The sequence below is a fragment of the Carcharodon carcharias genome, chromosome 21 (assembly GCF_017639515.1).
Source record: "Carcharodon carcharias isolate sCarCar2 chromosome 21, sCarCar2.pri, whole genome shotgun sequence".
Lineage (NCBI taxonomy): Eukaryota > Metazoa > Chordata > Chondrichthyes > Lamniformes > Lamnidae > Carcharodon > Carcharodon carcharias.
The window spans coordinates 8,672,920-8,697,131 of record NC_054487.1 but is presented as its reverse complement, the minus strand read 5'-3'; the positions used below and the strand labels follow the sequence as shown (position 1 = coordinate 8,697,131).

The 24,212-nt window shown below is 39.9% G+C and overlaps 1 protein-coding gene across 7 annotated transcripts in view; it reads right to left on the bottom strand.

The window, feature by feature from the left end:
- Window positions 1-24,212, bottom strand: part of yaf2 (YY1 associated factor 2) — a 208,066-nt gene that overhangs the window by 165,211 nt on the left and 18,643 nt on the right. For 6 of the 7 annotated variants that reach the window (XM_041215530.1, XM_041215531.1, XM_041215525.1 and 3 more), the window contains one exon: window positions 18,673-18,714. The exons of the other annotated variant lie outside the window; for it this stretch is intronic. In XM_041215530.1, coding sequence (XP_041071464.1) covers window positions 18,673-18,714 — 42 coding nt within the window. The remainder of the gene's footprint in view (window positions 1-18,672; window positions 18,715-24,212) is intronic. 7 annotated transcript variants of the gene reach the window in all.

The window sequence follows — 24,212 nt, the reverse complement described above, 5'->3', positions numbered from 1 at the left end:
AGAATTAGCTGGCACCATCTCCACTGCCACCATAGAAGCTATTATAGGAAACAATGCTCTCACCAACTGAAATTTTGCTGCAAGTACAAGTGATAAATTCTTGACATCATTAAAACTGTAACGTATTTATGACTACAGTTAGAAACAACATGGGTGATGGACATTGGATATAAATGTATTAAATCAAATGCATGAAAGTCAATGGGCCCAAATTCCTACCACTGATTTGAAGATTTGGTAAAGTGTGACTGACATTTAGGGAAAAACCCTTAAACTGAGGAAAGCTTAAATTTGCAGATTTTTAAAGGATACTTTGTGAAATATGCATGTCACCTTTTTGAATTTTATCAATATATTTACCATAGAGAAGATTTCCTGTGTGCTATGGGGTAATGAAGTTCAAGGCCTGTTGAGATAGTACAGGTTTTGCATACAGGAAATCTTGCTTCATACCTTGTTAGTACTATAATTAAAAGCACAGGCTGATATTGTGGTATTGTTCATCATCAACTGGAGGATTGGAAATGCTTGTTGGATTTATGGTTAAAAAGTAGTTCAGTTAGCAGTAAAATATAACTTGTTTGGGTTCCTGGCCAACCAACTTGGAAATATGCCTCGTCAACAACATGCGAAATGGACTTTAGATATAAATGCTTCATGAAGTTAAATATTTAATAGCAAAAGACCCAGATTCCTACTTTACTTTTCTCACTCTTCAAATCGAAAGTATGACTTACGTTTAGAAAAAAAATGTATACATTTAAGGCCAATGAAAGTCTAAATCTCAAGAGGATTTTGTCAGGGAAACCCGACAATCACATAATTGTGACAGACAAATGGGCAACAAATTTGTAACTGAACTTCATTTTCAGTTTGAAATGGAAGAGAAGTGTGGGTCCATGACTAGTGTTTTAAACCTAAATAGAGGTAACTATGGGAGTATGAAGGCAGATTGGCTAAGATTAACCAAGAAACTAGGTTAAAAGCTAGCACAGTAGAGTTGCAGTGGCAGGCATTTAAGGAGATATTTAATAAAGCTCAGAAAAAATTTACCCCAGTGATAAAGAAAGGCTCTTCATGAAGGATGTGTCATCTGTGGCTAAATAAGGAAGCTAAGGATAGTATTAAATTGAAATAAAGACTTTATAAATCTGCAAAGATTAGTGGTAGGTCAGAGGATCGGACAGATTTTAAACACCAGCAAAGAATGACTAAAAAGATAATAAAGAGACAGAAAGCAGAGTATGCGAGAAAGCTAGCTAGTCATGTAAAAAACAGCTAGTAAAAGTTTCTACAAGTATTTGAATAGGAAAAGAATAACTAAAGCTACTCTTTAGTTGGTCCTCTAGGGACAGTATCTGGGGAATCGATAACGGAAAACAAAGAAATAGCGGAGGTGCGAATAGGTATTTTGTGTGTGTCTTTCATGGTAGAGGACTAGGAACACATCTCAACGATTCTTGAAAATCAAATGACAATAGGGAGGGATAAACTTAATACAATCACCATCACCAATGAAAAGCTGCTAGGAAAACTATTGGACCTAAAGACTGACAAATCCCCAGAAGTGAACAGCCTGCATCCGAGGGTCTCAAAAGAAGTGGTGGCACAGATAGCAGGTGCATTAGTTATAATCTTCCAAGCTTCCTTAGATTCTGGAAAGGTTCCAGTGGCTTGGAAAATAGCTAATGTAACACCTTTATTCAAGAAAGGAGGGAGGCAGAAATCAGGAAACTATAGGCCAGTTATCCATGTCTTAGAGAAAGTGCTGGAATGCATTATTAGAAGGTTATAGCAGGATAATTAGATAATCATGAGTTGATCAGCCAGAGCCAACATGGCTTTGTGAAAGGGAAATTGCGATCAACTAATCTGTTAGAATTTCTTGACAAAGTAACATTTAAGGTGGTAAAGGGGAACTGTTAGATGCAGTATACTTGGAGTTCCAAAAGGCACTTGATAAGGTACCACATCAAAGGTTACTACACAAGATAAGGGCACATGGTGTAGAGGGTAACATATTAGCACAGATAAAGGATTGGTTGGCTAACAGGAAGCATGGAGTAAGGATAAACGGGTCTCTCTCGAATTGGCAAGCTCTAACTGGTAGAGTGCCACAGGGATCAGTGCTGGGTCCTCAACTATTTGCATCCTACATCAATGACGTAGATGAAGGTAACGAATGTATGGTAGCTAAATTTGCCGATGGCCCCAAGATAGGTAGGAAAGTAAGTTGTCAAGAGGAGGTAGAGAGTCTGCAAAGGGATATAGACTGGTTAAGTGAGTGGGCAAAGATTTGGCAGATGGTGTAAATGTGAACTTGATCACTTTGACTCCTGCCTCTATGTTCCTATGAAGACATGCAAGAGGTAACATATTAAAATAGTAGTTCAAAAAATAGACTCCATAATTCGTCATTTTCCTCATCACCTCTGTGTTTATTTCTCCCTTCTCTATTCCATTCTGCCTCCACTATCACCCCACCACTCTGTTTCAGCATTGCACGGGTCAGCTTTGCCTCAGAGATGTGAGCACATAGTCCAGTCTGACACTTCAATGCTGTACTGAGGCAGAGCTGCGGAGTGTGTCAGTTAAAATGTCCCATTTGCCTTCTCAGGTAGATGTAAAAGATTTAACATAATCACAGAATGGCTGCCTTCCGTGCTGTAACCATTTGGCCCATTGTATCCATGCCAGTTTGCTGCAAGAGCAACTTACCTAGTCCCATTCCCCTGTCTTTTGGTCATGGCCCTCAAAATTCTCTCTCTTCAGATAATTATCCAATTTTCTTTTGAGAGCTAGAAAGAGCTTCCACCACGCTCTTGGTGATTAATAGGAGTACATCCTAACCACTCACTGTTCAAGAAAAACTTTCCTCCTGCCGCAGTTGCTTCTTCAGCCAATCACCTTAACTCTGTGTCCTCTGATTTTCGTTCATTCTGCCAATAGAAGCAGTTTCTCCCTATCTACTCTGTCCAGGATCCGCATGGTTTTGAACACCTCTCTCAAATCTCATCTTAATCTTCTCTTCTCCAAAGAAAAGAGCCCCAGTCTATTTTTTGAACTACTATTTTAATATGTTAACTCGATCCATGCAACTGAAGTTCCTCATCCCAGGAATCATTCTCACGAATATTTTCTACATCCTCTAAAATGCCTTCACATTCTTCCTAAATTGTGGTGGCCTAAACTGGATGTAATACTTCACTTGAGGCCGAACCAGTGTTTTATACAGATTTATCATAACTGCCTTGCTTTTGTACTTTATGCTCCTATTTATAAAATCCAGGATCCCGTATGCTTTATTAACTGCTTTCTCAATCTGTCATACCAGATGGTTTCTGGAAACTTACATCCAGATCCCTCAGCGCCTACACCCCTTTCAGAATTGTACCCTTTATTTTACATTGCCTCTTTTCATTCTTCATACCAAAATGAATCACTTCACACTTCGCTGCATTAAATTTCAATATCCACTTGTTCTCCCATTCCACAGCCTATCTACATCCTTTTGAAGTTTAACACGATCCTCCTCACAGCTTACAATATTTGCAAGCTTTGTGTCATTGGCAAATTTTGAAATTGTGCCCTGCACACCCATGTCGAGGTCATTACCATACAAGGAAAGCATGGATCCTAACATTGACCCTTGGGGAACCACATTATAAACTTCCTTCCAGTCCAAAAAACAATACTCATGCAATACTTCTCTGTTTCCTGTTGCTCAGCCAATTTTGTATCCATGTTGCTACTGTCCCTTTTATTCCATGAGTTCCAACTTTGCTCACAAGTCCGTTATGTGGCACTTTATCAAATGTCTTTAGGAAGTCCATGTACATCATATATCCTCATCCAGCTTCATGGCACAGATTGATGTTCTGGACAAATTTTATTCTACATCCATTGCCACTAACATAATTATTTGGTCATGTTTGTGGGAATTCATTGCATAGGTTTCCATACCAATAGTGACTACTCTTCAAAAGGTGTAATTGAAGGAGTAGCAGCGGATGAGGGGGAAGTGGCAGAAAGGTGGGATGGCATAGGCAAGTTGGATTAAAAACTCGCACCAAAATATGAAGGACCAGAAGAATAATCAAGTGTGACAAAGGATATGGCTTCACCCAACAAATGTTAAGAAGTGCAATGCAGAGAGGGAATTGGGCATAACATTTAACAATTGTTAGCTTTCTAATTCGGAAACGATTTGATTGTAGGTAATTCACTCATTAGTTGTGAAACTACAATTTAGCCCACTGCTCCAAAAGGTTGAAAAGTTTGCTTTGCGAAGTTGCTGTATTGCAAGCCTTGCACCATATTAAACATGCTGCTGATCCAGAATATGTTGCCCACAACACAGCAACCCCATGTGTTCAAGTACTTGTGCAAGCAAGCAGGTTTACTTCAGTTTACGTCATTTTTGGTTTTAACAAAAAGGCACTGGAAGCATTATCTCTCCCATGCTTTAAATACACAGAAAATGAAATACATAAATTTCCTGGTTGGTCACTTAGGGCATTTTTTTCCCCTCAGCTGTACCTGGTGTTCACTGACCTGGTCAGAAGCATAAATCGTATTATATTGACTCTTGAAGCTGGTCTCCTACTTGCTGGCTTCAGTGTATTCTCATGTTACTTAGTCAACCCGACACTCAAATTACGCATTTAACTTCACATCAAGAGACAGCCAATCTGCTTCACATCAACACTAAGTGGTAATGTAACAACAGAGATATTCCCTCTGCTGCCTATATAAAATGAACAGATGCAGCTCTTCTGTGGTTGAGTTTATAGAATGACATACAAATATTCAGCATCTCAGTCCCAAATCCAGCAAAGCAAACAGGATAAACTAAATTAAACTAATTTGAGGATAAGAGTTGATTAAAGCTTTATGTTAAGCAACAGAACACACTTATTGCAATGTTTCAACTGTAGATGTGCAGAGTGTGCTGGTCTGACAGAAATCATCCTCTAAATGCAACATCCACTAACTTTGCCAACGTACATCTTCTCCACATTGCCCTTCACCAGCACATTAAGATAATGTGCTAACATGGTTACAATTATGCAACAAGGTGTCATGACAAGACAAGGATACAGAAAATGGTCACACTGGGGTCAAGGCTTGAGGGAAACAGGACAAGCTCAATCATGCAAAATGCGTTGAGATGGTAAAATGCTTACCATTAGCAAAATACTGTTGTCATTAAAAAACAAAAAAAGTTCTTGTGCTGTAATTTCCTGGTAATGATGCAACTCAAAATTGGCCACTCTTGTCTCACCTTTAGCTTTATTGATGCAGAAATATTCATGCAAAGCAAGTGATATTCATGCAAATGTCAGTACATTAAAACTGGGGTTTTGAAAAAGAATTGACTTGCTATAGCTTTACTCAAAGGCTTTGGTAATGATGGTAGTGCTGAATTCAGCTGTTTACTGCAGCTGATCTCCTCTAATTTTTTTTTCAACAATAATGGAAAAGTTTCCGATTTTGTTCTGACAAAAGATCACCAACCTGAAACTTTAATTCTGTTTCCCTCTACACGTGCTGCCAGACTGGTGGAGTATTCCAGCATTTTATGTTATTACAGATTTCCAGCTTTTCTCTTCAATTTTGTTTGTTGCTTTCCTGCAAGGAACTGGGCAAGTGCCTGGTTAAACCTTGCAATTAAAATTTGTGGTTCTTTGTACTTTTAATACATCTGTCAGTAAGGGAGGCTTTAATCCAGTAGGTTAGGTGCACCCATCTGCCTCTAACCCAATACTGCTTAGGAAGGATAGGTTATGCATTTTGATGGTTGTTCTGAAAATCCAACAGAAACAAAATCCAAATGATGCTAACTGTTATGAAGTGAGTTTTAGGAAGTGAGAAGTTAGGCTAACTCCAGCAAACCTTAGCGACGATCAGATATGAACTTTTGAAACAGTGAAAGATGATGGTAAGTGGTGATAAAATTGTCTCCATTGGTTGGCATGATGATATGGGAAAACAATTACAGGAATAATTAAAAGGGAGGCTAAAAAATGGTGGTTAAGAATGTGAAATTCTTTGCTTGTCGAAGCAGAATTCATGATTGTTTCATGCCCAACATAGACATAAAGATATTACATGTATTTGTGTTAAAAGTGGACACCAAAAGCTTAAGATGGCTGCAACATATCATGTGACTATGACAGCATTAACTCAGAAAGACCTGAAACTCAGGCAAATACCATATAACATATGGACAATCTTGAGCCACTTGTGAAATTAACAAATCCCTTTGTTCAGGATGAGTCATCAATAAACAGGACCTATGATGTACTAGCCAATTCACCTTTCTGCTTCACCATGGACAATAGATGTGGAAACTCAATGAATGCTAACCAAATATGAATTGGACCTCATTGATGTTCCATTGTATTGTGCTGACTCCTCATCCCAAACACAAAAACCTTGATAGGCTGAAACTCTAATGAGTGTGAAAAGCCACAACACAGGACGTTTACCGGCCTAACATCCCACATTATTTGGAAAAGGGCTTGGGACTTGTACCAAAAAATAACAGAAGCTGTTCAGGCAGTACCACCATCTAAGCCATCAAGCCAACTGCAAGACAACTATGCAATCAAGGTAATATACAGCTAAATATTGAAAGTGGGAGAAGGACACTTCCCCTGCCAAACTGTTCCAACTTGAAGATAAAAGCAAAAAACTGCGGATGCTGGAAATCCAAAACAAAAATAAAAATACCTGGAAAAACTCAGCAGGTCTGACAGCATCTGCAGAGAGGAACAGAGTTAATATTTCGAGTCAGTATGACTTTTCAACAGAACTAAAGAAAAATAGAAGAGAGGTGAAATATAAGCTCGTTTAAGGGGGGGTGGGACAAGTAGAGCTGGATAGAGAGCCAGCGATAGGTGGAGATTGCCAAAAGATGTCATAGACAAAAGGACAAAGAGGTGTTGACGGTGGTGATATTAGCTAAGAAATGTGCTAATAGGTGACATTAAGGGTAGAAAGCAGGACGAGCAAGGTACAGATAGCCCTGGTGGGGGGAAGGGATCAAAATAGGCTAAAAGGTAGGGATAAAAGAATGGATGGAAATACATTTAAAAATAATGGAATAGGTGGGAAAAGAAATAGGCCCTAGTTATGCCTGTCTCTTTATGGGGTTTGTGAAACATTCTTTGTTCCAATCCTACTCGGGCCCCCTCCCACAACTCTTTCTCCGGTACGTCAATGACTGCTTCGGTGCTGCTTCATGCTCTCGTCTGGACCTGGAAAAATTTATTAATTTTGCTTCCAATTTCCACCCCTCCATCATTTTCGCATGGTACATCTCTGACACTTCCCTTCCCTTCCTTGATCTCTCTGTCTCAATTTCTGGTGATAGACTGTCCACCAATATTCATTACAAGCCTACTGACTCCCACAGCTACCTTGACTACAGCTTCTCACACCCCGCTTTCTGTAAGGACTCCATCCCATTCTCTCAGTTCCTTCGCCTCCACCGCATCTGTTCTGATGATGCCACTTTCAAAAACAGTTCCTCTGACAAGTCTTCCTTCTTCCTTAACCGAGGTTTTCCACCCACGGTGTTTGACAGGGCGCTCAACTGTGTCCGGCCCATCTCCCGCGCATCCGCTCTCACACCTTCCTCTCCCTCCCAGAACCATGATAGGGTCCCCCTTGTCCTCACTTATCACCCCACCAGCCTCCGCATTCAAAGGATCATCCTCCGACATTTCCGCCAACTCCAGCATGATGCCACCACAAAACACATATTCCCTTCACCCCCTCACCGGCGGCATTCTGCAAGGATCGTTCCCTCCAGGACATCCTGGTCCACTCCTCCATCACCCCCTACACCTAACCCCCTCCCACGGCTTCTTCCCATGCAACCGCAGAAGGTGCAACACCTGCCCCTTTACTTCCCCTCTCCTCACCGTCCAAGGGCCCAAACACTCCTTTCAAGTGAAGCAGCATTTCACTTGCACTTCCCTCAATTTAGTCTACTGCATTCGCTGCTCCCAATGCGGTTTCCTCTACATTGGAGAGACCAAACGCAGACCGGGTGACCGCTTTGTAGAACACCTTCGGTCTGTCTGCAAGCATGACCCAGACCTCCCTGTCACTTGCCATTTTAAAACTCCACCCTGCTCTCATGCCCACATGTCCGTCCTTGGCCTGCTGCATTGTTCCAGTGAAGCCCAACGCAAACTGGAGGAACAGCACCTCATCTTCCGACTAGGCATTTTACAGCCTTCCAGACTGAATATTGAGTTCAACAATTTTAGATCATGAACTCTCTCCTCCACCCCCACCCCCTTCCCGATCCCCCTTTTTTCCAATAATTTATATAGATTTTTCTTTTCCCACCTATTTCTATTATTTTTAAATGTATTTCGATCCATTGTTTTATCTCTACCTTTTAGCCTATTTTGGTCTCTTCCCCCCACCCACCCCCACTAGGGCTATCTGTACCTTGCTTGTCCTGCTTTCTACCCTTAATGTCACCTATTAGCACAATTCTTAGCTAATGTCACCACTGTCAACACCTCTTTGTCCTTTTGTCTATGACATCTTTTGGCCATCTCCACCTATCACTGGCTCTCTATCCAGCTCTACTTGTCCCACCACCACTTAAACCAGCTTATATTTCACCTCTCTTCTATTTTTCCTTAGTTCTGTCGAAGAGTCATACGGACTCGAAACGTTAACTTTGTTCCTCTCTGCAGATACTGTTCCAACTTCAAGTTCACCTGATAGCAACCTCCTGACAATTCAACTACAAGAAACCTTGCAGCTTAATGAGAATCCTCCGCTTTTACAAGACCTCCACTCCAGCTAAAGCAGCAATTAATATAAGAAATGACAGGCCTGCTACAAAAGAGATGGAAATAATTCCAGATTGTGATCACGTTTTTTTCTTCACCTGTATCTAATCTTTGCATGTAAAAGCTCACGATTTAAACTTCCAGGGCCAGTGTGTGATAATAAATAATCTTCTTTATTTTTAAATTCATAAAAGCTTGCTGCCAGAAATCGTTTATATTGGGAAAAATCACTCTGAGGGCTTCCTCTGAGCCCTAACCCTCTCAACAGCATGATATCAGTGACCTCCTGAGGACCTCTCCTATCAAACAGCTCCTGGAACTGCTCCTAAGTCCAGTTAACAGCAACACTTTTATGGTTTGCCTCTTCTCCTCCCTCTCAGCATGCCCAGTCAGCTGGGGTTACCTTTACTCAGGCCATCTTGGGCCCTGTGGTCGGGTTTCCGTGCCACCACCACCATGCAGGCACTCTGGTGATCTCTGCACTGGCCGCTGAAGACCCTGGAACACTGGCCTGAGATGCACAGCCTGTCCTGCTCCACGCATGTACTGGAACTCTCAGGGCACGTCGGGACTCGTAGTCCTCGACCTCCGCCCAGAAAACATCCGAGAGAGACAGGCATGCATGCATTTTTTTTTTTAAACAGTCTCAAAAATAAATGTAATTATTTAATATTTATAAAAGGCTTGACAGAAGTTATCGAACTTAACAGCACATTTTGGGCCAGTGTCAGTTGTCTGAAAGCTATCCACTTAGATTGAGTTTCCTGCCCTTTCCCCACAATCCTTTATTTTTCCTGTGTCAATTTTTAAATTTTTCATAGAACCTCAATACCTCTGTACTACCTCCATAATCTCAAAGTTCTTCCTAACAAAAAGTGCACAAAACAGTGTATAATATTCTAATAGTAGCCTAATAAATTATTTATATAGGTTTAGCATTACCCCATAATCTTTGAAAACTATGCCTTGGTTTATAAAACTTGAAATGCTAACGTAACCACCCATTTTTCACGATTCTTGTATCTAAACCCCAACGTTTTTCTGTTCTTCTACTCCTACATTTAGTCTGTTTCCCCCCGTCCCAAAATGCTTCACATTACATGTCACAGCATTAAATTCCATCTGCCATCTGTCTGTCCAATTCCATAACTTGTCTATTTTTTCCTGACTGAAAGAAATTTAGTTAAAAGACAGAAAAACCATTATTTAATAATGCATGTAACTAGAGCACTCTACTTCCATCTAACTAGCTTCTTATCTGTGCTGTGACACTCACTTTAATAGCAGGCCTCAATCTATTCAACAAGCCTCCTACATGGTACCTTGTCAAATGCTTTTTAGAAGATCGACACACAAAGCATTCACTGATTGAGGAAATTCTGCAGTGTACTGATCAAAGAAATCTAATTAATCAGAAACGACGTATCTTTTAGAAATCTGAGCAGGTTGGGCTCAACCAACCAATGCCTTCCTAATTGAGTAATTTTAGTTTTATGACCTTTAAAAGCCTACCTACTGTCAATGTTAAGCTGGCTGATCTTTATTTACCCAGTTTATCCCTTTTTTCCTTTTTGAATAACAACATAACATTGGTAACCCTCAGGCCTTTGGTACAACTTCCAACCTCATTGCGGTTTGAAAGGTTGTTGCCATTCAAGGATGCAGACCATTGGTGGACCCAGTCCAACCAATCTAATTGCTCCCATTATCACATTCAGATAAAATTCAAGGCAAGGTACTAATTTTGCACCTTGGCTATTCTATGATCCTTCATGAGAAGATTTCCTTCTTTGTCCTAACCTTGAATAATCTTTTTACGTTTTTAATTGTCTGCAAAATCATTCACTATTTCCCTTTAAGTTCTTTACCAGCTTTTCTTGTATCCCCTGGTAAGCGTTTACAAATGGAAGAACAGACATTGCGCATTGAAGCAATATACCCTGAATAGATCTGACAAACATATTGCTCTGCTGCATGGGCCAGTGTACAACTGTTTGCCTATCCATCTCTCAACATAAGTCTCAACCACAACTATAAAATATTACAAGAGCATTTCACTCGAAATAGGAATCAAAACTGTAGTTCAGCGGAGCTTAAATAATGAAATGTTGGCAACTGTAAGTGTAGCTGGCTGAGTATTCAGAGACAAAATTTGAATTTTGCTTGAAGTTACATTAAAATAGGAGCAATCAATTCAAAAGGAGATATTTCAGTAAGCAGTTGAATGCAGGAGCAAAAAGGGTATCTAATTATATAACTTCAAGTAAAATCAAAAATACTGAAAATACTGGGCCCAACACCATTTGTAAAGAGAAAAGACAGGTCAATGTTTCACGTGTAAATCCACAAAGATCTCCACCCAGAATGCCAATCCATACCCAAAGTGTTAGGCTATACCCAAAACATGTAATGATTTTTCTTCCTGACAGGTCTTTTTTTCTTTTAAAACTCTTTCACGGGATGTAGGCATCGAAGGATAGGCCAGCATTTATTGTCCTTCCCTAATTGTCCTCGAGAAGGTGGTAGTGAGCTACCTTCTTGAACCACTGAAGTCCATGTAGTGCAGGTACATTCACACTGCTGTTAGAAAGGGAGTTCCAGGATTTTGTCCTAGCAACAGTGAAGGAACGCCAATATAGTTCCAAGTCAGGATGGTGCGTGGCTTCAAGTGGTGCTTGCAAGTGGTGGTGTTCCCATGCATCTGCTGCCCTTGTCCTTCTAGGTTCGTAGAGGTCATGAATTGGGAAGATGCTGTCAAAGGAACATTGGTGAGTTGCCATAGTGCATCTTGTAGATGGTACACACTGCTGCCATGGTGTGTCAGTTGTGGAGACAGTGAATTTCTAAGGTAATGGATGGGCTGCAAATCAAGCAATCTGCTTTGATCTGAATGGTGTCAAGCTTCTTGAGTGTTGTTGGAACTGCACTAATCCAGGCAAGTGAAGAGTATTCCATCACACTTCCGACTTGTGTATTGTAGATGATTGACAGACATTGGGGAGCCAGGTGAGTTGCTGCAGAACTCCAGGCCTCTGGCCTGCTCTGGTAGTGACAGTGTTTTTTCTGGTTGGTCTAGTTCAGTTTCTGGTCAATGGTAACCACCAGGATGTTGATAGTGGAGGATTCAGCAATAGTAATGCCATTGAATGTCAAGCAGAGGTGGCTAGATTCTCTCTTGTTGGAAATGGTTTGCCAGGCACTTGTGAGGCACAAAAGTAACTTGCCACTTATCAGCCCAGGCCTGAATGTTGTCCATGTCTTGCTGCATATGGGATGGACTACTTCAGTCTCTGAGAAGTCACGAATGGTGAACATTGTGCAATCATCAGCGAACATCTCCACTTCTGACCTTATGATGGAGGGATGGTCATTGATAAAGCATCTGATGATGGTTGGGCCTAGGACACTACCCTGAGCAACCCCTGGAGCGATGTTCTGGGACTGAGACAACTGACCTCCAGCAACGTAACCATCTTCCTTTGTGCTAGGTATGACTCCAACCAGAGGAGAGTTTTCCCCCCTCATTCCCATTGACTCCAGTTTTGCCAGGGCTCCTTGATTCCACACTCAGTTAAATGCTGCCTTGATGTCAAGGGCAGTCACTCTCACCTCACCTTTGGAGCTCAACTCTTTTCTCCATATTTGGACCAAGGTTATAATGAGGTTTGGAGTGGAGTGGCCCTGGCAGAGCCCAATGAGCATCAGTGATCAGGTTACTGCTGAGTATGTGCCACTTGATATCATTGTTGGTGACACCTTTCATTAACTTCATGATCAAGAGTAAGCTGATGGGGTGGTAATTGGCCAGGTTGGATTTTTCCGCTTTTTGTGGACAGGAAATACTTGGGTAATCTTCCGCATTCCCAGGTGGATGCCAGTGTTGTAGCTCTCCTGGAACGGCTTGACTAGGGGTGCAGCTAGTTCTGGAGCACATGCCTTTAACACTCTTGTTGAATGTTGACAGTGCCCATAGCCTTTGCAGTATCCAATGTTTTCCACTGTTTCCTGAATCAGTCAATCAAATTGGCTGAAGACCGGCATCCATGTTCTGGGGACCAAAGGAGGAGACAGAGATAGATCATCCACTTGGTGCTTCTGGCTGAAGGTGGTTGCATGTGCTTCAGACTCACCTTTTGCACTGAAGTGATCGGTTCCCCCATGATCGAGGATGGGGATATTTGTGAAGCCTCCTCCAGTTAGATGTTTAATCATCCATCACCATTCACAACAGGACGTGGCAGGTTTGCAGAGCTTAGATCTGATCTAAAAACAGCAAATGCTGGAAAAACTCAGCAGGTCTGACATCATCCAATCTGTTGGTTGTGGGGTTACTTAGCTCTGTCCATCCCATGCTGCTTACATTGGTTGGCATGTAAGTCGTCCTTCATTGTAGCTTCACCAGGTTGATACCTCATTTTTAGGTATGCCTGGTGCTGCTCCTGGCATGGCCTTCTCTGCACTCTTCATTGGACCAGGTTGATCCCCCAGCTTGATGGTAATGGTAGAGTGGGGGTTATGCTGGGCTGCTCGTCATTTTCAGCCTTCTCTGTCCTCATGTAAGATTCTGACCATTTGCAGTTTCTTATTTTTTCAATCCAGAACTTAGTAAAAAGTGAACTGCCAATTTAACTTTCTAATAATTAATCTTGGGATTTAAAAAACATAAACAATTCTTCGGTTGCGGGTGCCACTGTCAAGGCTGATGTTTAGGTTCAACTGTTCAGAGCTGGAAGGGCTTAGTCAAAATGGCACTGGAGCCCTCATTCCAGAAGTCCCAGCCCTCATTCCAGAAGTCCCACCCCCAAACCCAGCACCCACCATTTTTGCAGGTGTGCAGAAATGGGAGCAGAAGGTATTTCACACATCTGCGGCTCACTGAGGCAGCAGCACATTTAAAAATGCAGCTCCCTTGATTCAGAAGAAATTTTCGTCACTCAGGTTTCTGAAGCACAACTCGTGGCTTTAGACATTTGAGGAAAAGGAAAAGAACAAGAGTTCTTTACAGAGATCCAGGTACCCTTTTGGAGAGGTCTTTTACGATTGTTAAGAGTTGAGGCAGTCTTTGGAATTATGGCACAATTGGCTCCTGAAAACCGTATCTTAAGTCGAAACATTGTACCTCGGAACTGATTTTCACATAAGAACAATGTTATAAATGGGGGATTGGTTCCTGAACCAAGGCCCAATACATTATTTTCACCAAAATAACCCAAAAGTTAGTACAAAATCAAATAGAGACAAGTAATATAGCTACATTAGTATATTTATGTTGCAAATAGTAATCTTGACATTAAAAAATCACAAAAGCTAAAAATACTTATAGAAATATAGTACAGTACTGTATTAATGGTGTCAGAACAGCAACTGAGTGCCTTGAGTTAGGGAGATGGGCAGCGCATATGTGAACATGTTTGCTGGCATGGCATTGTAAAGTCGAAAACGACACAGGAAAGTCAAACAGGGCATCAATTTATAAATATCATAAGTGCCGTTCGTCATAACTCAAACATCAAAGAGTCGAGGAGTGCCTGTAGACATGAATGTGCATAAAAGGTCGATAAGGTCTGTGGAACTGTCAAGTTGTTTAAATCCTCTGTTCTTTAAATTTTGAAAAACAAAAACAGCCTACAGTTGAAAAAAAATCAGTGCTTGCAAATTCAATGGATGTTTATTGACGTAATTATTCATTATGAAGCTTGCCTGCTTCAACAACCTACTGTGGGAGGCCATAGCTTGATTGAAAACTCCAAGTGGTTATGAAAGGATTAGTTGGCTTTCATGTGAGGTGATGAATACAAATACAAACATATGAATTAGGAGCAGGAGTATGCCACTCAGTCTCTCGAGCCTGCTCCGCCATTCAATAAGATGATGGCTGATCTGATTGCAACCTCAACTTCACATTCCCACCAAACCTCTATAATCTTTCACCCCATTACTTATCAAGGATCTATCTGGCTCTGCATTAAAAATATTCAAAGGCTCTGCTTCCACCAGCCTTTGAGGAAGAGTTCTAAAGCCTCACAATTCTCAGAAAAAAAATTCTCATCTTTGTATTAAATGGGTAACCCCCTATTTTTAAAGGGTAACCCATCTTTAAGAGGAAATATCCTTTTCACATACACCTTATCAAGACCCTTCAGAAATTTACATGTTACAATCAAGTTGTCTCCTTCTCTTCGAACTCCAATGGATACAAGCAAGCCTGTCCAACCTTTCCTCATAAGGCAACCTGCTCATTCCAGGTGTTAGTCTAGTAACCTTCTCTGAACTGCTCCCCCAATGCATTTACCTCCTTCCTTAAATAAGGAGACCAATACTGTACATAGTACCCCAGATGTGGTCTCGCCAATGGCCTGTATAACTGAAGCACAACCTCCCTACTTTTGTATTCAATTCCCCCCGACCCCCATTAAACGATATCCTAACAGCTTTCCTAATTACTTGCTCTACCTGCATACTAACCTTTTGTGATTCGTGCACTTGTGCACCCAGGTCCCTCTGCATCCTCTCATCATTTAGATAATATGCTTCTTCTTTATTCTTCCTGCCAAAATTAACAATTTCACATTTTCCCACATTATATTCCATTTGCCAGATCTTTGCCCACTCACTTAACTTATCTATATGTCTTTATAAACTCCTTATGTCCTCTTCATAACTTACTTTTTTACCTGCCTTTGTGTCATCCATACATATCTTCAGTCCCTTCATCCATGTCATTCATATAAATTGTAAAAAGTTGAGGTCCCAGCACTGATCTCTGTGGCACACCAGTCATTAAATCTTGCCAACCAGAAAATGGCCCATTTATGCCCACTTTGCTAGCCAGCCAATCTTCTATTCATGCTAATATGTTATACCCTACACCATGAGCTTTGTTTTCCACAATAACCTTTGATGTGGCACCTTACCAAATCCTTCTGGAAATCCAAGTACAGTACGTCCACTGGTTCCCCTTTATCCACATCATATGTTACTTCTTCAAAGAACTCCAATAAATTGATTAAACATGATTTCCTTCTCACAAAACGTGTTGGCTCTGCCTGATTGCCTTGAATTTTTCTAAGTGCAGTGCTATGATGTCTTATTATAGCTTTTAACATTTTGACTATGACAGATGTTAAGCTAACTGGCCTGTAGTTTCCTGCTTTCTGTCACCCATCTTTGCACTATTATATGCTTTTTCTTTAAGTTTGATACTATCTTTAAATTTTTTAATTAACCACAGATGATGGGTCCTCCCCCTGGAATTTTTCTTTCCTTGTTTTTACAAGAGATTAAGTGCTTGAATGGATTTAAATGTATTGAATGGTTTTTTATCAATGAGTGTGTTTTTAAATATGAAGTTTGTAATATATGCTTAGAACTTTATTTTATTTCATCTCAGCATGGTTCCTGAGGTATGCCCATGGTGGATACTGGGTGATTTGGCATGAAGGGTGCCAGACAAAGGGTGATGGGTGGGGGTCATGGGTTGCCATTAAGTTGGCATAGGGGCTACAAAGAACCATGGTCAGGCAAGGGAATTATGGGTTGGCATGGAGGGAATAAGGAGCCATGGGAGTGTGTAGAGGGTCATAGGTTGGCATAGAGGGTATGAGAGGCCATGAGAGTATGAGTTGGCATGGATGGGGCATGGGGGGTGTGTGGGGAATGAGGGAGTGTAATGGTTGAGGGCTAGAGGGCTGTTTTTCATTTTATTCTTTTTAATGCAACTGGGAAGAAGTTGCAGAGCACTGAGGGAGGCCTTTTAACCAGCCCATGGCTGCCTCCGCATGGTTTCCAGGGGATGGTGGACCCAATTTCAGTTAACACCCTTGCCCCCAACATTGCCACCCCTGCCCCCCTTACCAACATGAAAATGTGCCTGGTTGAGGGAGTTTCTCCTGAGACAAGTTTGGGGATTCAGAAATTTTCCCAACTCTGTACAACTGACTCAGGAACGAAAATTCAGCCCTTACTGTCCACCCAATACAACCGAATGGCTTGCTGTGTCACATCAGAGGGAAGTTAAGTGTCAACCAAATTGATGTGGAAGTAGAGTATCGACCACATCAGGTAAGACAACAGGTTCTCTTCCCTAAAAACCCAAGCAGCAACAATCCAACAACTTCACTGTCACTTTTATGGCACTTTCTCCACTGTTTACAGTGCGCAAGCTGGTGTTAATGCAGTTTGACTGAAATACGTGATGAACGGTAAAATCAAAAATTTAAATAGCCAATGCATTATTCAAGAACACAGATAATCTCTATTTAGCCATAGACTCTCCCTACCTGTTAGCAGTTGCATGCAAAATCTCAGCACTGAGAAAACATTAATATAATGACGTGTGTACAGCTGACGAAACTGCTTGAAGATTCAACTTTGACTAAAATCAGCAAAGCCTTTTAAATAAGTACTTATTGAGTTGTGCAGAATAACCAGCATTCATCATATATTATAAACAGTGCCTTTGTAATTGATTCATATGGTAATGGAAAATAGCTAGCACTATTTGCCTGATAAAAGTGGTTGTCAATGATAAACATGGATGGTTTAAGTGTTGGGGACTGTAACAGATTTTTGGTTGCAGACTTTCAAAATTAACTTCATAGTCTCAAACTGCTACGGTGGAACCTGAATACTCATATTATGGATTATTAGTCCGGCTCTGGATTACTAGTCCAGTAACATAAACACTGCACCTAAAATTCAGGACTTAAAATTCAGTGCCAGCTTTTCTTGTATCATCTTGTTATAAGACTAATTCTAAGATGGAACTTGCTGGCTAATTTAGCAAGTTAAAAGCTCTTTTTCAAAGAACAAATACCTTTAGTCACCACTAGCTTCAACTGCCACTTTTGTTTAAATATGAATAAAACTTTAGCAATCCAGCTCTACCAATAAATTTTACAACGCCCAGTAGCATAAGGAAACTGAGCCAATAATGGTGGCGATCCAAACTTCTGATGTAACTTTATAGTTAATCACAACTCTACATTATAAGCGACAGTCCCTCCCCATTTATCTCCCACCCAAATTGCCAGCATTCACAGGTTATACTGGCTATGCGGAGGTATGGAAGATGAATTGAAAAACAGAATTAAACAGAGAGGTGTTAAAGTTTGTTTTTAATAAAAAAAAGGTCCATAGCCAGTAAAGGTAGCTGTTCATCTACTTAAAGCTATAGTGGGCCCTGATGTTTCCCTGGGCCAAATTACAGATCACATGTGGTCTAGTTAATTATACTTATAAGTAAATTCATCAAAGTCAATGATAATTGTTCAAAATGTGGTTTAATTTTTAATTTAGCAGACATTCAAATTTTAAACTGAAGTATAAGTTTCAAACATTTATAAGCTTCATAGTGAAAGCATTTTAAGTATTTGGCATACACTATCACTGTTGCTGTAACAAATTGCACTGAACTGCCACTACTTATAGCGTTTGTTAGTGGTTAAGTATACGCAGCTAAGCCTGCAGGATTTACGTTAGGTCAAATGTTTAATCAGTTGACAAGACAACTTGATTTTCTGGATTCACAATATAAACATTCTAAACAGAATCTTGTATCAAATGAACAGCATGTGTAATATGACATTTATTACTTGACCAGTTACTGGTCAACTATACAGCTTCTTCAGCTACGGCCTGATTCATATTTGTTAAATGTGGCCCTTATGCAGACCTTTATGTAGAACTAATGAAAGTTATGTTGCTTTAAATTAGAGACAGTATAGATGTCATTGTTAAATCAAAATATGTCCAATTGACTGATCAATGTGAATAAAGCCAGCTAATGGCATGAAAGGATCCAAGATATGTGGGGCAAGTTGCATCAAAAAGATCCATTGCCATGACTTACCTTTGACATCCTGATTGTTTTGCTGTCCTGCCATAGCACGGTCTGCAGCAAAGAAATAAGAATAGAAAGAGAATACATATATACAGTATATAAAAGCAGAAAGGATAGGGGAGAAAATGCATGCACTAGGAAAAATACAAACAAAAATATGAAAACCTCTCGTCAACAAGACAAGTAGGAATTGGGCTTCTTGAAAGCTCAAAAAATTGTTGTACCTGTAGATCACAGGAAGAATAGTTGTGTCATCAAGTTGACCACCATAGGTGCCAAGCAGAAGCAAAGCCACTTCATCAAAAAGGTAAACTGTTCATTTTTACAAAGTTAGAATGAAAAATAAATCAAACTGTATTGATGTATCTACTACCCTGTTTTAGGCCTGTCCTTTCTGAGCAAAGGTGATGGGAGAAAGCACATTTACTTTAATACTAAGCAAAAGAGCACAGGTATACAGCTTTTGAATCCAACCTTTTCTTTCATACACAAGATCCACGACCGACAAGGTTGAATTGTGTACTCCAAATACAAGCAAATGCTTCTTAACCATCCAAACTGTAATCAGGCTGCAGAGTCTCAGCTGGGGACAAGCAATTCAAGCTTTCAAAAGTGTAAGCAAAATTAAAGGTAATGCCAATCAAACTTTGAAATTTATTTAAAAATGGCCACATGATTCTGTAAATTTAGTCAATCACAGCGATTGGCAGTATTTTCTTGCTTTTATTAAACAGCAATAGGATGTGAGCTTTCTAGCTTAAAGTGGTATTATTTTCAAAAAGCAATCTCAAGAGCAATTAGGGATGGGCAATAAATGCTGGTCTAGTCAGCGACACCCACATCCCATGAATGAATAAAAAAAGAAAGCAAAATAATGGCCAATATAAAATAAAAACAGAAAATGTTGGAACATTTGTGGAGAGAAATCAGAGTTAATGTTTCAGGCCTGTGACCCTTCATCACCCAATTCATCATGGACTTGAAAGGTTAACTCTGATTTATCTCCATAGATGCTGTCTAACCTTCTGAGTGTTTCCAGCATTTTCTGCTTTTATTTCCGATTTCCACCATCCACAGTATTTTGCTTTTGTATTACTGACAAAATAATGTTTATTTAAAGGCATTTCTTAAATTTGCTCATACAGGAGCCATTTCAGATGAAATATTTAGTCAAAATAACAGAAAAGTGGTACAAAGTATGAAATGGTACTGCGTTGGTACTATAATTAATTGTATTCTATATTATTGCAATCCTCGAGGATAAGGTTAATGCCATATTCATTACCTATTTACCAATGTTCTCCTCTCCCCTCTTGAAGGCAGCGACTCATACATGGACTGAGTTCCACAGACACTAATTGGCCTTCAATAGTTCAGCCAAGTGACCATCTAATAGGTGAGAGCTCAGACTGGAACTGTTACCAAATTACATGCCCAGCAAGAATCATTAAATAAATTATGCCTACTGTCACTACCACTGAGATCACTAACTTAGCACAAACTGGTAACCTGGTCTTGGAAGATTTTAGCAGCCATATCTTCAGCACTTTATAACAACTGCTGACTTACGTAGGTTATGAGGGACATATAACCACTAACTATCAATGATTATAATTTATGACTATTACAGGAAAACTATGTCTATCCTTTGACCTACTGATGTGACAAGACAACTGAAGTTACAAGTGTGAAGTTTAGATAAACAAAATTAAGGACTGAACTATGGTTTTACGAGAACTCTTAAATCATTCAACCAGATTTTTTTTTTTTTACATTGAAACAAGACAGCTCAGCAATCAATCACAATGAAAACGTACGGAGTACCCTATAGCTGGGGTAAAAAAAAGAGAACCGATATGAGAGTTGAAGATTAAATTCCAACTTGTCTGGCAATGAGCCACGTCCTTCCAGACTCTCACCAAGTCTCACTCACCCAGACAAGCTTGTACTCCCTGACTTAAACAAATTCCATGATCCTCATGAACCAATTTTAAATCTTTGCACTTATCTTTCAATCCTTTCACAGTCTCACTTCAACCCATCTCACCGTAATTCTCTCCAGTCTTGCACCCCTTTCTAAACCCTAACAGCTTCTGACTCTGGGCTTCTATGTTCTGCCAGCGATGGCACAACTTTAAAACATCTCAGTCCTGTGTTCTGATACTCCATCCCTAGACAGTCTAATTCTCTCCTTATCTCTAACATTTTTCTGAAAAAACCCTACTTTGCTGATCAAGTCTTAGGTCATCTCTCATTATCCCAACATAGTCTGTTTCATTTTCCCTGTGAAGTATAATAGGATATTTTTTCTACATTAAAGTTACAATAATAAAACAAATAACTACTGTTAGTGGCTCAGGAAATTTACCCAGCTAATAACAGAGGCAAACTAACCAGGAAGGGTCCACGTTCCATCTACAGTCAATGTTGAGATGGATGGTCTCAAGCAAGCTCCTTGTTACTTGCAACAATTTCTGCCAGATGTGCAGTTGAGTATGGATGTCAATTCACTATAACATCACACACAGCTCTGATCTTGCCTCCCTATCACAGGAATACCTTGCTGATATTCACAGTCAAGGATCAGGCATGAATAATGGTCTTTTCAATGACATACCCGAGGTCAACTGAAACATGTGGAAATGGGTTCCTCAGCCAGGAGGAAACACCACCTGAGAAAGAAGGAATTAAATGGGCATAAATATTTTAGAAGCATTAAAATCTAAAAAAAATCAAGACTCCAGTTTAACAAAAATCTCTATTATTGGGTACGTTACCTTAATGGTGATGAAGAAACCTATAAACAAAGAGGCCTAAATTATTTCGTGCTGCAATAATACACTTGGGTCCTCAAATGGAAAACAAAATAAATAACTAAAAAATAATGGTCTTTGGGAAGTGGTGTACAAAGTTATGCCTAATGTCGCAGCATTGAGAAACAGTTAGCAATACAAGAACATGTTGCCACAGTTGACAAATTTTAAAAAATGGTTCTGGTTGCTCAGTAACCTTATCCAGTGAGTCAGTGACTCAGTCCAGTGACCAGCAAAGTCCCAGATTCAAACTCTGGCCAATGTTGAGTTAGCTGATCTCAACTAGAGGGACAGTGTGCTTAATTTAGCCTCAGTTTTAAGGGTTAGGAAGGACAAAGATCAGCTGGTGTGCCTGCTCTTTATTGTTATCTACTGACACTTATTATAAAATGCACAACTGTATTAAAAGATGGTCAGACTTCGCTCCAATTTCACTCCCTACTGCAATGGGATAACCTGTCAGTGTCTGGTAATCTGTCATTCACAGTTAAGACATGGACATGAATAATAGTCATTTAGTTGAAATACCTGTGGAACCACAGCTCAATGTCTTTTTCTGTACCATGGCAGATGGTAAAATTTGAAAATTTAAAGTCTGATCCTCTTTAGGAAAGGATCTCCTGTCCTTACCTGGTCTAGCCTACATGCAACTCCAGACCCACTGCAATATGGTTGACTCTTAAATGCCCCCTGAACAAGGAATGCCTACATCCCATGAATGAGTAGTGTCAGGAAAGGAGGGGGAGCAGAACGAGTTGCAAGAGAACAAAAAAAAAACAAACCAACTGAACATCACAAGGAGAACCCCTATCACGTTATACTTCAAGTTTGAAATAATTTCCAATCTGCTTGCATCTTTTCTTCCCCAGTCCCTGGGCACCCCATCCTCTCTCTAACAAAGTAGGAGAACATTTCTCGACATTTCTCATTTACTAGTGCCCACTATCTGCTAGATGTACAAGAGCCTTTGTATTAGGGAGGGGAGAAAGCATAAGGTTTCCATCATACATCTCAAGACAAAGATCACAAATGGGCTGGGAATAGGGACTTAGTGCAACAACTCCTACCATAGGTCCAAGAGCAGCACAAATGCTCATTACTAAATTACATATGAAATAAGCAAGATACTTGTTTTTAAAACAACTTAAAAAGGTGTTTTGGCTTGATTTTATGTTAATAGTTTACTCATCTTGAAAATTTGCCTTGATCAGAACAAAGGAACCCGTGACATGCATAAATTGGAACTGCATATCAAACAGGCCTATCATGGAGCTTTGTGGAAGAAATAGAAAATATTGCATTACTGCAGAGAGAAAAAACACTTCTGAATATTGTATTAATAAGCAATATTTGAGGCCAATAAAGAGCAAAAAGAACAAAATAAATCCATTTTGGCCTATCAGGTTTATTTATTTGAGACAGCATGCAATTCAATGTACCAAAAACAATAATTTGCATTCAACATAGTAAAATACCCCAAAGCACTTCACAAGAGCATTATCAAACAAAATTTTACAGCAATGTGACCGAGGCTCATGAGATTTTATCACAGGTTTCCAAAAGTTTGGTCAAAAAGATAAGCTTTTAAAGAACATCTTAAAGGAGAGACAGCAGGTTCAGGGAGTTAATTTCAGAGCCATATTAAGGAAAAGCTGCTAATGGTGACTATAATTAGGGATAAACAAGAGGGTAGAATTGGAAGAATACAGATTACTCGGAGGGTTGTAGGCCTGGAGGCCATTACAGAGATAGGGAGGAGAGGCGAAATGGAGGCATTTTAACACAAGGATGAGAATTTTAGATGTGCAAGCTATACATTTGATCATTTGAGAAAGATTTCCCTCAACAGCTTCTGCATGCTAGCTAGATATGCAAGCACCAAAAAGATCTGTTGCCTTGGAAGGGAGTAGGACAAGGTTGAATAGTGCGGATATGGAGGTTCATTAATTTTAGGAATAAGAGAGCTTCTGCAGAACTTTCTATAAGGTTACCAAATATGTTAGGTAGGTGTTGTTTGTATGTCTTCAGTGGAAGAAAGAAGCATAATGGTCTGAATTTTCTTCCTTCCTTCATGTATTTCTTACTTAGCTTCAAACGATGAATATTAGCTACAAATATAAATGAACCATCACCGTACCCTGCTGACTTTAATGCAATAACTCCAAACCCCACACAAAATATCACTTAAGTCTCTCCAAACTATCTTAAGTTATCTTAGTGCTGAATTGCAGGTTGTTTGGCATTGATGCTATGGATTCATACCCACTGACATCCAGGTTGAGATCCCCTAAACCTTATTAACATAGGATGTTATGGCCAGAAGAAAGAGACTCGTATCTCAACATTGTCAACTGGATTTGAACATGGATCTCCACAAGACAGTAGCCAAGAGGGAACATGCACACGTGCACGCCCTGTGAAGAGCTATTTTAAACAGCTGTGTCCCACATTCTTCATTTAACCTGCCCTCTATTCATACCTTCTGTAATGCAGAGGGCTACAACCAATGGTTATTACTTTCAGCAATAAAGCTAAAATAATCAGTCCCCATTTACTAATAATTACATCCTTTTTTTTCTAGGTAGGGTTTTATATTGCAAATAACTAGCCAGTGCAATACTACCAGTTGTCTTTTTACAGGAGTTTATTCTGGAGGAATTCTTAAAACTGGTAAGATTTACTTCTGATCTTCAATTAATGCATTAAGTGTAAAATAAAAACCATGCAAAATTTTAC